The sequence below is a fragment of the Dermacentor variabilis genome, unplaced genomic scaffold (assembly GCF_050947875.1).
Source record: "Dermacentor variabilis isolate Ectoservices unplaced genomic scaffold, ASM5094787v1 scaffold_13, whole genome shotgun sequence".
Lineage (NCBI taxonomy): Eukaryota > Metazoa > Arthropoda > Arachnida > Ixodida > Ixodidae > Dermacentor > Dermacentor variabilis.
In genome coordinates this window covers 29,195,252-29,210,991 of record NW_027460291.1, presented here as the reverse complement: position 1 = coordinate 29,210,991, position 15,740 = coordinate 29,195,252, and the positions used below count along the sequence as shown (strand labels likewise).

At 50.6% G+C, this 15,740-nt stretch overlaps 1 protein-coding gene across 2 annotated transcripts in view; it reads left to right on the top strand.

Moving 5' to 3' along the window:
- Awh (LIM/homeobox protein arrowhead) overlaps positions 1-15,740 on the top strand; it is a 172,681-nt gene that overhangs the window by 140,905 nt on the left and 16,036 nt on the right. For both annotated transcript variants that reach the window (XM_075677427.1, XM_075677428.1), the window contains exons 3-4: positions 3,570-3,787; positions 5,918-6,187. In XM_075677427.1, the coding sequence (XP_075533542.1) occupies positions 3,570-3,787; positions 5,918-6,187 (488 nt within the window). The remainder of the gene's footprint in view (positions 1-3,569; positions 3,788-5,917; positions 6,188-15,740) is intronic.

The following is a 15,740-nucleotide window of genomic DNA, read 5'->3' as shown; positions in this document are numbered from 1 at the left end:
ATCTCCAATGCTATTCACAGCGTGTTTACAGGAGGTATTCAGAAACCTGGATTGGGAAGAATTGGGGATAAAAGTTAATGGAGAATACCTTAGTAACTTGCGATTCGCTGATGATATTAATAATAATAATATTTGGGGTTTTACGTGCCAAAACCACTTTCTGATTATGAGGCACGCCGTAGTGGAGGACTCCGGAAATTTCGACCACCTGGGGTTCTTTAACGTGCACCTAAATCTAAGCACACGGGTGTTTTCGCATTTCGCCCCCATCGAAATGCGGCCGCCGTGGCCGGGATTCGATCCCGCGACCTCGTGATCAGCAGCCCAACACCATAGCCACTGAGACGCTGATGATATTGCCTTGCTTAGTAACTCAGGGGACCAATTGCAATGCATGCTCACTGACCTGGAGAGGCAAAGCAGAAGATTGGGTCTAAAAATTAATCTGCAGAAAACTACAGTAATGCTCAACAGTCTCGGGAGAGAACAGCAATTTACAATAGGCAGCGAGGCACTGGAAGTCGTAAGGGAATACATCTACTTAGGGCAGGTAGTGACGGCGGATCCGGATCATGAGACGGAAATAATCAGAAGAATAAGAATGGGCTGGGGTGCGTTTGGCAGGCATTCCCAAATCATGAACAGCAGGTTGCCATTATCCCTCAGGAGAAAAGTATATAATAGCTGTGTCTTACCAGTACTCACCTACGGGGCAGAAACCTGGAGGCTTACTAAAAGGGTTCTACTCAAATTGAGGACGACACAACGAGCTATGGAAAGAAGAATGATAGGTGTAACGTTAAGGGATAAGAAAAGAGCAGATTGGGTGAGGGAACAAATGCGAGTTAATGACATCTTAGTTGAAATCAAGAAAAAGAAATGGGCATGGGCAGGACATGTAATGAGGAGGGAAGATAACCGATGGTCATTAAGGGTTACGGACTGGATCCCAAGGGAAGGGAAGCGTAGCAGGGGGCGGCAGAAAGTTAGGTGGGCGGATGAGATTAAGAAGTTTGCAGGGACGGCATGGCCACAATTAGTACATGACCGGGGTTGTTGGAGAAGTATGGGAGAGGCCTTTGCCCTGCAGTGGGCGTAACCAGGCTGATGATGATGATGATGATGAAGTCTTTGTAGATTCGAGTGTCATTGAAGTGGTCGTCGAGCCAATTTGTTGTGATCGCAACGAGGTTGCGTGCTCAACTGCAGGAGTAAGCTACAAAAGCAGTGAAAGAGATGCGCGAGGGCTGCCAATGCAAGCGACGTCCTCGGCGTGATTTAACACTGAGCGCCTTTAGATACCCAAGTAGTTTCGTACAAAAAAGCTGCGGTTGGCAAACTACGTTACCTGAGCTGTTGACGCATTAATGCACGAGTCTGATAAATTTTACTGTCAATAGAGCTCAAAAGAACTCATTTACCTGCGAACAGATGGACAATGAACTCAGTGAAAGCACATATAAAGCAACCAGCACTGAGAAACGGGAGACTCTTTAGCTGACAGCCGTGTCGGCCTCGGACCTCCGCTGCCGCGGTCGGCCACGCGCCTGTTGAATATGTCCACAGGCATCACCCGGGACCTGACACTCGTGTTTTGAACAAGGAAAAAGCTCGCGCCATGGAAATTCTCGCCGAAGCCATGTGGGCACAAAACACTGCAAATATGTCAGCGAAAGGGTGTCGCTTTAACCGGTGACAAATATTTTTGCGGCTGAGGCCTGTGCATTGTTCTCAGCTGTAAAGTACATCAGCAACGTTATGCTACAGAAGACAATAATCTATACAGACATTTTAGGCGTCGCTGCAATCCTGTAATTAGCAACCTTTACTGGGTCTTAAGCACTGAGTATGTGTCTAAGCAACGTGCCCTAATTTGCAGGGTGCCTGGGCACAGAGACGTCGAGGCTAATGTGCTTGCCGATGAAATCGCCACGTCCATAGCAACAAGAAATTTTAACTTTTTGACAGCTGTCCCTGCCAAAGATTTGAAGCCTTTCGTTAAGAAAACACTGAAGAGGCTACTGGCAATGCTTGTGGGATGCCGAAACCTCTAATAAACTCCACCTAATCAAGCCACAGCTAGGCACTTGGCCACCGATAACAATACCACGAGAAACTGACGTCCTGCTCTGTCGGCTTAGAATAGGGCGCTCGTACCGTACTCATGCAAATGAACCACGTGGTGGTAGACGGGCTCGAAGGCTTCTTCACGACCTTGTGGAGTGTTGGGAAGCGCTAGCTGAGAGGACTTAGCATACCGGCAGCATGTCCAACTACACCTAGCAATGTTTCTTGGAACAGATCTGTTATTTGACACGAAGTCAGTTTTAAACGATCTTAGTGCACTGAACATTATTAGTCCAAGAAATACGTGGCACAGCCTCTGATCAGAGGGTGTTGCTGCGATAGTTACGTCTGGCATTGCACGTGCCTCCAGGCCATTGCGTTCAAGGGCCCTGGTTAGGCAATAGTGCTACCCGCAAATTAGCAGCATTCTCGCTTTTAAGTCCGCTTCATCCTATAATCACTCTGTGTCGTATCTTGCATGCTCGTCTCATTGTCATACTTTTACTGCATGTATATTTTACATATTTTACAGCCAGTGTTACTTAGGCGACAACCATGTTACACCTACCATTAGTAATGCTTTTCACTGACCACTGATGGCCATTACTTAGCGCGCTCTGTCCATATTTAATATTTAGTCCTTGCGCCATAAAATCCCATAAGTGATGTACTTTCCATCAATAAAAAAAAACTCTCTGAATGGCTCAACAAATGGAACAGGCACTGTACCACTATACAGTAGGCACGTCGTGCATGACGAAACCGGAAAAAAAATGAAACCAGTTGAAACAAAATCAGTGGAAGCGATTGTCAAAGGCAGCGTTCGCTTCTTTGGAATATCCTTGATGTGTGTTGGGTTGTGTCTTTAGCACGCAACTCCCCCCTCTTGCCCCGCCAACTCCCTCCCCCGCCCATATTTATCCTCTCACTTCACAATCCCATCAGCAAATCTCTTCTTATTCTTTCACATGATATCGCCCCAGCTTTTATTGCACCATCTGCCGAATATGCCCAGTTTACTAGTGTCACACACTGTGTCCGGATTCAGCCCTCTTTAGCAGGTAAGACGGTGACCGAACGGATGGGAGGAAATACCAGGAGGAAGACAAAGAAAGCTCCTTTCGTAAATGAATGATGCACTTCAAGGCGTGTATTTGATGCAGTGAGGACATTTAGGTATTTAGGTAGACATTTATGTAGAGAACAGAGCCGGTCAACGCGTAAGTGGTCTTGTCCGCCACTCCCTCGTGGAATCCATTAGTGTACCGCTTTCGTCCTTTGCAACCCCTTCGCCTCGTCTCCTTTATTCCTTTCACCGCCATCAGCACATTTCGCCTTGCACTCCTTCGGACCAGTGGGATTCGCGAACTGGATCAACGCGAAAGAGGCTGACGCTTGAAGACTCGGGGGGCCGCCATGCCCGAGTCCGCTTGCTGCACGCGCGCCTCCCTTCGCGCGCCTCCCTTCTCAAGGCGTGCCTCCCTTGTCGTTTCCTCGCGCAGCCAGTTCGCGGCCAAGTGCGCCAAGTGCAGCCGGGCCATCGGCGCCTCGGACTGGGTCCGCCGGGCGCGCGAGCAGGTCTACCACTTGGCCTGCTTCGCCTGTGACGCCTGCAAGCGGCAACTGTCCACCGGCGAGGAGTTCGCGCTGCATGACGGACGGGTGCTGTGCAAGAGCCACTACTTCGAGCTGCTCGACGGGGCCTCCGGCTCCAACGACGGTGGGTATACGCGCGTATAAAATCGAGCGACTCGTCGCCTCCATAGGTATACGGACAAACCTTAACATTCTAAAACTGTACCCGTGCTACGCTGTAGTAGAGGTCTCGTTGCTAACTTCCGCCAACAGGGTTCTCTTAACGGACACCCGGTGCTGGGCACAGCGGTAGTATCGCACACCGCCCCCATCGAAATACGACCGGCTGGAAACCAAATCCACGAGCATAACCGAGCTGAGAAGCGGCACTGTCCTGACCGTACCTCTGAAGAAAGAGGCTATCATCCGGCCGTTCGCAGCAGTGATGGCATTTCTTCTCGCGAAGCTTCTGCTAAACGACAGTCGAAATCCACTAGAATCCACTGCAAAATTTGCAAATCCACCAACAATCCGCCAACAAAAATTTCAACGAGAAATAAGATCAACAGTAGCACACGCGCAATTTAAAATAGATCAACAACCATTCAATTGAGAATGCGATGGGAAATGCGTCTTAGGCGAGCAAAATTCGACAACGTCACATATGCTTACACTGATGGCGAAAACGAGTTTGTATACCGACTTTGATGACGCCAGAGACGGGTCTGGAAAGTCAGGGTTATAAATTTTTTTACTTGCTAGGATTCTCCTGAAGAAACATCAAACCGCTCTTGGAATCCGCTAAATATTTGGTTATTGCGACAAACACAAGGTCTAACAAACCTTGTAGACCGTTCAAGCGCTATGGAAGACAAGGACGAGGCAACTTGGCACAGGAAAGCGCTATTTTCAACTCATGGTTTTATTTAAAATGACGCATAACTTGTGCACACGCACTCTAAGAGCACCGGCTATCTGGTGAAAGCGCCAGTTCGTCGCTATACAAGCTTGAGACGCGGTGCTCAGCACGAGGTCGCGGTCCGGGAAGTGCACCCAACGCACGGTCTTCGAACGTTTTTGCATCCCGTGCCATTAGTGGCGGCCGCAAACCGATTATTATTCACGCAAAGAAATATCAACGCCATATGTAGGTGCACTGAAAGAGTGGCAGGCTAGCAACTGTCTTCTGAAAGAGGCACCACGCTCACCCGCTCGAAAAAAATTAAAATGCAAGAGGTAAAAAGACGAAGAAGACGTACCACAGCATAGCACATACAGAGTGTGAAGGGAGCAACGCAAATACGTTTCTGTGCACGCTGAAGAACCCCCGGTGATCAAAATTATTCCGGGACTCGCCACTATGGGACCTGTGTTGTTTAAGTGGCGGCAGGAAGAGCAGCTATGTGTTAGTGCGCAGCACTGGACTGGGCTCGAGGCTTTAAGGAAACCACTGTGGTTATTCTGTATACGTCATCAATTCTTCCTCAGCCCATCTTTCATCATTCTCTATTGATGCCTTGTGCACAGTAGCCTACGATGCAGCTCTGGCCGGCTCCAATGTTTTTCCTCTAATATATTCTCTCTTTCCCTTAAGCCCTGTAACTTTAATTCCGAGCCCTCAATCAGCTAGATTTAGCGAAAAAATCGCCATATGTCCAACACTAATCGCCATTATGCGTGTGAGAGCGGAATGCATCGCGAGATCACCGTTAGAGAGCCACACTTTTTTTTACGGCCATGCTGATCGACTGAGAAGCGATTTAAGACGAAGGTTTAGCTCGGGACCTCCTATCTAAATACATGTAAAAGAAGAATTCGCTTTTCTCGGAAACCACCGCGCCAAATTTGACGAGGTTTGTTGTATTTAAAAGAAAAGCTTAAAGTCTGGTGACTGCTGGTTTCGAATTTTTGGTTTAGGCCGTGAATTTTTTATTAAAGATTGCCAAAAATAGAAAATCTTCAGAAAACGAAACTATCAAGTTTACAACTCTGTAACTCAGCAACAAAAATTATATCATAATTCTGTGAATTGCATCTAATAGTACATCTAAAGCGGACAAAATTGCTATGTTACACATGAATCTAAAAGAAATTCAGCAATACAGACATACAGCTTTTGCGCAAGCCTTGTAAGCAACGTAACAAATTCACGTAATATATAAAATGACACAATGGATTTGTCCGCTTTGAATGATCTAATGGATGCCATTTACAGAACCTCGATTTACAGAACGCGCGAGAGGCGCGCAGCGTCACCTGTGTTGTTGCGTCGCAGAGAACAGCGAGCAGGAGTGCGGCTCGGGAAGCTCGGGCGGCGGCGGGGGAGGCGGCGGCTCCAAGGCCAAGACGAAGCGCGTGCGGACCACCTTTACCGAGGAGCAGCTGCAGGTGCTGCAGGCCAACTTCAACCTGGACTCGAACCCGGACGGACAGGACCTGGAGCGCATCGCCCAGATCACGGGCCTCAGCAAGCGTGTCACCCAGGTCTGGTTCCAGAATTCGCGTGCCCGCCAGAAGAAGTATTTCAACAACCAGGCCAAGAAAGGTGTGCCTGCTGCTCGCGTTTCCGCATGCATGCTCGTGCACTTGAGCCGCACGTGTTGTTTACGAGCGCTAATTGTTCGGCTAAGTGCGGCAAGGCTGCGACACAAAGGCTCTTTAGTTCGATCGACCGTCCGTGCCTACGACACTGTAGACCGCTTTTTGTGTCGGAAAGGAGAGAGCCTTTTTGCTCGGCTGCTTCCCACTGAGTGCTTTGGGTGTGGCCCCGTGCACACTCGTTGATTAGTTTGAAAATTTTAATTAGTTGGTTTAATCCCGCTCGTCGGAAGACTTCACTCATTATTTCCTTTATTCGGGTGAACACCACACATGTAAATAACCCTCAATCCGACGGCTACATTCTTTGCAAATACAAGCGTGAACGCACCCCAGCCCGGTGCTGTGGTGTCGTAGTTGTCAGCAGAGCTCGTGAGCCTAGACGTCAGACGACCGCCATTTTTCTTCGCAGCTGCCGCATAATAAGGCAATATTTGCCACAAAGGTTTTGAAAACACGCAACAATATATTTCTATGGCATGAATGCTATCGAGAGCGGCTGAGCCAGTAGTTTAAATCTGGACATGGTCAATGTATCTTGAGCAAAAGGAGCACAGATAGGTACATAAGAGCAAGTAAAGACAGTTCAGATTTTTTCTGGTTTCTTTATGGTGAGGTTCACTTCGCGTTGAACTAGGCACAAAGGAGGACGCGAGGGTTTAGTTGTGGGAGTGAAGTGTGATGACAGGCTGGCGCAAAAACCAGAGACCGTGGTACAAAAACAGGTCTTGCTCTAAAGCTGGTATAAGGTATAAGGAGCCGCGAGGGCACTGGCAGAGTGAAGGATGAAGTTTAGAAAGAAATCCATGCATGTACTACCAATGCTGGCTGAGCGTCCACACTGGATATGTCGTATGACACATTTGAGAGACCTTTCTAAGTCGTCTGACCTCTGTAGCGACCGGCGTGCTGACTTCAAGAAATTGATTTAGTGTGATGGTTATTGGAAAGGCTTATTGTACTTTCTGCACGATGAGTAGTTGTAACCATTCATTGATTTTTTTTTCTATGCATTAAGCAGCCCACTTCGATATAAAAACAAAACCATATTGGCAGACACTATTACACGCGCAATGTTGGCGTGATACTATATAGCCTTCACGAAGTATAGAATCGGAGCATCGGCTTGGGGATCCAGTAAGTTACTGACGAGAGGTTCGCACTCAAGTCTTCTTGGGGTGTAGTGCGCTGGTAAGGTATGCCACCATTCAGAGACGCGATGCGCACTACCACTTCAATCCAACGTTGCCGCACTAGCCGTCAGGATTGTCGCAATGGCAAGCTTACATGGCACAAGCTTCGTGCTTTGCAGTTTGGGATCTTGCAATGGCCAAAATTTCATCACGAAGTCTCAGCCCGACAGGTTGCTCAAGTTAGGGCTACTCCGACGCACTATGGTGGCGATGTGGCGTGGTCTTGTATAAAATGTGCCAAGAAGGCACTGGCAGCGAGGAATTCTGACGGGGAGTGATTTTTCGCACGGAATCGGGGTTACCGTACTAGGCAGCACTTTTTACCCCCGTATCAACATGTTCGTTGGGTAGGCGATGGGTTTTTACGGTGATCAGGGATGTTTCCCTGTGACAGAACGTTGCAGGGCTTAAGCTGAGCGCTCTTACAGCTCCGTCAGCAAGTGACCGCGACATGGCTGCCTGTAGTTCAGTGTTTGTAATGCCTACACGTAAAAGGAGTGCTCTAATGGGAACCAAGGACAGGACAAAAGAGCAGCAGGCCACGTTGGCAGCGTCTCAACGAGAGCAGCCCAGGCAATCTCGAGCTCGCGCCTCCCGGACGACTGGTGATGTGGCTGCAGCGCGTAGCATTCCTCTTCACGACAATGACCCTCCATTGAAAAAGGAGCCATCCTAGTGACTCATGATGATCATAGTATGAGTGGGTCGTAATACGGATTAAGGCGCTGTATTTGGAAGGTTTCGCGACCACAGCAGTGTTAGTCGCTAGATGGCGTTGCAGCCTCGACGATATATACACAGGCGATGTCTGCGCTACAACACGGTAGAGTCTTTGATATTTGGCGGCGAACTTGGAAAACATGCTAGCAGGAACAGCTAGGACCCAAAGCCACAAAAGGAAGTCTGGAAGAAAGTTACAAGGCGGATGGTGATCGTCACGTCGAAATTTTTGTGGCCTTTAGTCGACGATTGTGGCGGAACGGGCAAGCAGACTGCATTCCTCGGTGCGGCGGGCAGCTTCCGAGATGGGCGTGCATTCGGATGAGTCGGGTCAGTACGGAAGGATGGTGTCGAGTGTGGTCGAATGTTAGCGCCCATACAAGATGAAGAATAAGGCGAAACTTGTGGTCGCCTGTGGTGCAGTATTGTAGGCGTACGTCATGAACGGGAAAATAAGGTCCCAATCAGCGTGATCAGAGGCGAAATATTTGTAGAGCATGTCGCCGAGACTTCGGTTGAATCTTTCCGTCAAACCATTAGTTTGAGGATCGTAGGCGGTGGTGGTGCGGTGAACGAGGCGACATTCAGCAAGGAGACCGTTTACGACTTTTTTTTTAATGCGAGTATAAATGCCTCAGGGCATACAAGGGTATGGGATGGGGGTGAATAAGGATGATTAAATGAATGAAAATAGATTTGCTGACCTAATGAAGACCAAGAGGGATCGATAATGCGGTCCCTGCGTCCAAGCAGTGTAATGGCTCAGATTATGCGGCTAGAGTCCCGCTGCTGCGAGGTGCCGGAGCCTCGTCGGTTTCAGTGCAGGGCAAACTAACAGCAGGTGGTGGATGTCGGCTTCAACATTTCGCGACTTGCAGAGTGGACACTCAGGACGAGGATATAGCGGGCGAAAGTGCGGCCACTTCCTAGTCATGGCAGGAGTGAGGGCTACCCCTACCCGGATCCTCCGAAGCGCAACCTCCTCTGCACGGGTAAGACCGCGGGGGAGGTTTACCGCACACGGAGGTATGAGAGCACGTGTGCTGCGCCGGAGGTGCTCCTTTCTTGTTAAAAGGAGGGTGGCATCATCTAGGTGAAAGAGTTGAAGCAGTGACGATGGAGAGGTCGCTAGACGGGTCGCAGAATCCGCACGGCTTTGGAAGCTTAGAAGGTCGAGTGGGATCCACTCGACAGATATTGACTGCGGGATGCGTGCCGCCAGAAGATGGATCTGTTGGCATGGGCTGCGACTGACACGTCGCAGAAGCCGTGTCGCCTGGAGGGCATCAGTGCGGATGATGATGCGGGCCGTGGGGACCATGGGAAAGGCGGCCACAGAGCACAACGCTTCTCAGACAGCAAGGAGCTCAGCACAGAAAGAGGAGGCAGGTTCTTGGACTTGAAACCGGGTCGTCTTATTAAGGGCAGGTGCGCATGGGCAATAAATTGCAGTGGTTGTTTCACAACCCTTAATGCTTGTATCAACGTAAAGGACGATGGAGCCAAGCGGCAGGTGGGCATCTTGATCTACAATTCGGTCACGAAGCGACGCCGCCGCCTGAATTGATGTCGGGCGATGTATATCAGTTGGCTTGTTATCACTCAGCTGTACAAAACTCCAGGGAGCAAGAACTGGCGATGGTGGTGGTAGAAGCGAGTTCGAGAAAGCGTAAGCCCTGAGAGCACACGTTGCATGTGAAAGGCTGGCCTTAAGCCTGCGAGCATCACGTCGCTGCTGCACCAGCTCATCTAGTGTGTTGAGCTGCGCCTTTTCTTGGAGAGCCACGATCGGGGTGATGCGGGGAAGGCAAGTGATGACCCTCATTGCCTCGCGATTAACAGCCTTGTTGCGTTTCGCCTGCGACACGTGGTTTTGCCGGCGCGACTGCGGCGGGGCGGCAGACATTTTGGCCCGATCGTCGTCGCCGCAACACTCATCGCCAGGTGTTTCAAGGCGCGTCTGCGGCGGGGCGGCAGACATTTTGGCCCGATCGTCGTCGCCGCAATACTCATCGCCAGGTGTTTCCAGGCGCGTCTGCGGCGATGCGACCGCCTAGGGATCCCCCTCGCATTCCAGTCATTGTGCCCGAAACAGGCGATGCCAAAGCAGGGATCTCATTCCAGTTATTGGGCCCGAAACAGGCGATGCCAAAGCAGGGATCTCGTTCCAGTCATTGTGCCCGAAACAGGCGATGCCAAAGCAGGGACCATCTTCTCAGTACAGTCATTGTGTCCGACCGGCAGCGCCACGACAGGGTGCTACGAGATCGTGCGCAGCGCCACGACAGGGTGCTACGAGTTCGTGCGCAGCGCCACGACAGGGTGCTACGAGATCGTGCGCAGCGCCACGACAGTGTGCGTCACCATTAGCCCATTGTACATTCACGTGCTCGTCTTTTGAGGGGTTCCTTCTTGCCCTCAACTGCGAGAGTATAAAAACAGCTGCCCCCGGACGCCAAAGGGAGGGCTCCGATTTCTTCTGCTGAGTGAAGTGCTCTCCCGTCTCTCTACTTCGGTCAAACCTGACCGCCAACTCTTTGCGATGTTAAAATAAACAAGTTGTTTCGTTGTTACCAGTCGACTCATGCTTTGCCGGGACCTTCGGATGCTTCGAGTTGTACCCCAGGCCGCCAGGCCAACGCTACCCTTGGGGCTTGCGACCCAGGTATAACCACGGGCGTCAGCGCCGAGTTCCCATCCGATCGCTCCAGTGTCGCGATCCAAACATCTGGTGGCAGCGGTGGGATCGCCTACGACTTCAAACAACGGTCTGCCAGCGGCGAGATCGCGACAACGGAGGCCAGCAGCGAAGAGATGCAGTTGACTGTATGCTGAGCAGCTCAACGACGATCCGGGAGCAGTGCAACGAGCCCTGTGTGACGACTGGTTGCCTGCAGCGGAACGACTGCGCGGAATTCCTGCCTGCGAGGTTTGGTGAGTGCGGGACTTTCTTCTACTGAGCTTTGCCAGGCTTTTTGTTAGTGTCAGAAACAGAGCTGGTAATTGTGGTTGTCGTTGCTGCCGGGTTAGTTTGCGGCAAGACAATAGTAAGCAGTAGAGAAAGCAGCATTCAGAGCAGCCATGGATTTGAAGTCGTTGCGCAAACCGAAATTGTTAGAGCTTGCAAGAGAGTTGGGTCTGGATGTCTCGGACAAACTCAGAAAACCAGAACTGCTAAAGGCTATTCTTGAGTTAGAGGCTGAGGATGACGAGCTGTCGGAATGCCTTGAGACCATTGAAGAGAGAGAGACTGAAAAAGAAGAGCGTGAACGTAAAGAACAGAAAGAGCGAGAGCAACAAGAGAAAAAAGAAGAGCGCGAACACGCTTTGGAAATGAAGCGTCTCGAGGTAGAGATGGAACGCGCTCGTAATGGAAGTCAGGCACACGGTGCAGGAGAACGCGTATTGTTCAAAATGACTGACCTGATGCGGCCGTTTAAGCTTGGAGAGGACATTGGTTTGTTCCTGGTTAACTTTGAGCGAACGTGCGAGAAGCAGGGGTTCTCTCGGGAAACGTGGCCACAGCGCTTGCTCACTTTGTTACCCGGCGAGGCGGCCGACGTAGTCGCTCGCTTGGATAGAGAGGAAGCAGAGGATTTCGACAAAGTGAAATCGAGTCTTCTAAAAAAGTACCGGCTGTCTGCGGAGGCGTTCCGTCGGAAGTTTCGGGAAAATGAGAAAGGCAAAAGTGAGTCATATACAGAGTTTGCGTATAGGCTTATGTCGAACATGCAGGAGTGGCTCAAAGAAGAGAAAGCGTTTGGTGACCACGATAAAGTTCTGCAGTGTTTCGGGCTAGAACAGTTTTATAGTCGATTACCGGAGAACGTGCGATACTGGGTCTTGGATAGGCCAGACGTGAGTACGGTGGCTAGAGCCGCTGAGCTAGCCGAGGAGTTTGTGACGCGTCGGGCTCGCGGAGCTAAGGACGGTCAAAAGGGTGAATTTGGCTCGAAGTTTGAGAGGCCGAAGTTCACACCCATGAGAGCAAAGGGGGACACGCGTAGTGCGGATGCGAGCGAAAGCAGTCCGACCAAACGTAAAGAGACGGCGGCAGCCAAACGCAGAAAGCGGTTCGAGATGAGGCGAGCGCGCTTGTGTTATACGTGCCAGAAGCCGGGTCACTTTTCGGCGCAGTGTCCGGAAACAACACCAAAAGTTGTTTTTTTTTCAATAGGCAGCACTGACGAGAACATGAAGCTTCTCGAGCCTTACATGCGAGACCTCCTCGTGAACGGGAAAGAGTGCCGAGTGCTTCGCGATTCCGCAGCTACGATGGATGTAGTTCACCCGTCTTACGTAGAACCCCATATGTTCACGGGCGAGTGCGCATGGATCAAGCAAGCCGTGGAAGCTCATAGCGTGTGTCTGCCAGTAGCAAAGGTGCTTATTGAAGGACCTTTCGGAGCGCTTGAGACGGAGGCGGCAGTGTCATCGATGCTGCCACCCCAGTACCCGTACCTATTTTCAAACAGGTCCGATCACCTCCTGCGCGAGAAGGGGCTTTTGTTTGGTGAAGCTAGTGTTCAGGCCTTAACCAGATCGAAGGTTCGGGAGCTCGCTGCAAAGGCGGTAGTTGCGGGGCCGACGTTATCAAACAACGAAAAAGGGTCAGAGGCGCAGCAAGCTGATATTCAGAGCACGCCCGAACTGAATAAACTTGAGTCTGTAACGTTAAAGGCGCCAGATACTGGAGAGGAAAATCCCGATTCGGGAAAGTTAGAAGAGCTATCTACTGATTTGCTCATCGCGCCTACGTCAGACGGACTTGATAGGTTGCTAAAAGTCAGCCGGTCGGCTTTGATAGCCGAGCAAAAGAAGGATGGCAGCCTAGAAAACATTCGCTGCAATGTCAAAGAAGGTATCGCCAGGAAAACTGCGCGTTTTGTGGAAAGAGGTGGAGTCCTGTACCGGAAGTATCTAGACCGCAGAGGAGTGGAGTTCGATCAGCTGATCGTGCCTCAATGCTATCGTCAGGATCTGTTGCGCTTGTCACACGGAGGTTCGTGGTCCGGACACCTAGGAGTTAAGAAAACTAAGGACCGTCTCTTGCAAGAGTACTATTGGCCAGGGTGTTTTCGGGACGCAGACCATTTCGTGAGGACATGTGACACTTGTCAGCGGGTGGGCAAACCAGGGGACAAATCGAGGGCGCCGTTGAAATTGGTACCTATCATTACGGAGCCTTTTAGACGGCTCGTTATTGATACAGTGGGACCTCTGCCGGTAATAGCCACGGGGTACAGACACATTTTGACTGTGATCTGCCCAGCGACAAAGTTCCCTGAAGCAGTGCCGCTTAAAGAACTCAGCTCAGTTGAGATAGTTAATGCACTACTGTCCATATTTGCGCGAGTTGGTTTTCCTGCAGAAATTCAATAAGATCAGGGCACAGTGTTTACTAGCGCTTTGACGACAACTTTTCTCGAAAGGTGTGGGGTAAAGCTGTTACACAGCTCAGTGTACCACCCACAGTCGAATTCCGTTGAGAAGCTCCACTCCGTCATGAAGCGCGTGTTGAGAGCGTTGTGTTTTGAACATCGAACTGACTGGGAGCTGTGTCTGCCTGGGGTGATGTTTGCTTTAAGGACCGCGCCGCATGCGGCTACGGGGTTTTCGCCAGCTGAACTGGTGTACGGTCGCTCGCTTCGATCTCCGCTTCGCATGCTTCGAGAATCGTGGGAAGGTAGGGGTGACGACCCAGTCGTGGTGGAGTACGTGCTTAAGCTCCTCGAACGCTTAAGAAGGGCACAGGAGTTGTCAGGTGAAGCAATGACAAAGGCCCAGCAGAGGGCCAAGGTTTATTATGATCGGACAGCCAGGGCCCGTCGTTTTGAGGTTGGCGATGAGGTCATGATATTGCGCACATCGCTAAACAACAAACTAGACGTGCAGTGGGAGGGCCCAGCACGAATTGTTCAGAAACTGTCGGACGTTAACTACGTGGTAAGTCTGCCAGGAAAGCGGAAAGCACAGCAAGTTTACCACTGTAATCTGCTCAAACCTTATAGACAAAGGGAAGCAGTGGTGTGCATGATGGTAAACGTTCCTGAAGAGCTTCCGGTCGAGCTTCCGGGACTAGGCTCAGTGACGAACAGGGAAGACACCGGTCAAGTCATTAGTGACCTTATCAGTAAAGCACCGCTGTCGCCTGAGCAGAAAACCGAACTACACCAGCTATTACGAGAGTTTCAAGGTCTGTTCTCTGAGAGGCCTGGTAGGACTTCTGTACTTACTCATGATATAGAACTTACCTCCACAGAGCCAGTACGATCCAAGGCGTATCGGGTGTCACCCCGCCAGAGCGATATTATGGAGGCTGAGGTAAAGAAAATGCTACAGCTCGGTGTTATTGAGGCAGGTGAGAGTGATTATACCTCCCCTTTGATTTTAGTTGAGGTACCGGGCAAGGAACCTCGTCCTTGCGTCGACTACCGCAGGCTTAATTCCATCACTAAGGATCAAATTTATCCGATCCCTAACATCGAGGAGCGCCTTGAGAAAGTTAGTAGCGCTCAGTTTATTTCCACCCTAGATCTTGTCAGGGGTTACTGGCAGGTTCCACTTACAGAAGAGGCTAGTAGGTATGCGGCGTTCATTTCACCAATGGGAACATTCCGTCCTAAAGTGTTGAGTTTTGGTTTGAAGAACGCGCCATACTGTTTTTCAAGTCTCATGGATAAAGTGTTGCGGGGACAGCAAGAATTCGCTTTACCGTATCTAGACGACGTAGCGATATTCTCCGCATCCTGGTCTGAGCATATGACACACTTGCGGGCAGTGCTAACCCGCCTGCGCGAAGCGGGCTTGACAGTCAAGGCTCCTAAGTGCCAGTTGGCACAGGCCGAGGTTGTCTACCTCGGTCACGTGATTGGTCAGGGTCGTCGCCGCCCCTCTGAAATAAAAGTGGCCGCTGTGCGAGACTTTCCGCAACCGCGCACAAAGACCGATATTCGGTCGTTCTTAGGTGTCGCCGGCTACTATCAGAGGTACATCCCTAGGTACTCTGATATCGCGGCTCCCCTGACGGATGCTCTAAGAAAAACAGAGCCTCAAACAGTCGTCTGGGACGAGACCAAGGAAAGAGCTTTTAGCGCCCTAAAGAGTGCCCTAACAAGCCAGCCTGTGCTACGATCGCCAGACTATACAAAAGGGTTCATTGTTCAGTGCGATGCTAGTGAGCGAGGCATGGGCGTTGTACTGTGCCAACGGGAAAATGGAGAAGTAGAACACCCCGTCCTGTATGCTAGTCGTAAGCTGACCAGTCGTGAGCAGGCGTATAGCGCCACCGAGAAAGAGTGTGCGTGTCTCGTGTGGGCCGTTCAGAAATTGTCATGCTATCTAGCCGGCTCGAGGTTTATCATTGAGACGGATCACTGCCCTCTCCAATGGCTGCAGACCATCTCTCCCAAAAATGGCCGCCTCCTGCGCTGGAGCCTCGCTTTACAACAATATTCCTTTGAGGTGCGTTACAAAAAGGGGAGTCTCAACGGTAACGCCGATGGCTTAAGTCGAAGCCCCTAACGTAGGAATCAGCCTCAAAATTGTTTGTTACTGATGTTTTTCTTCCTGAGGCAGGATTTTTTT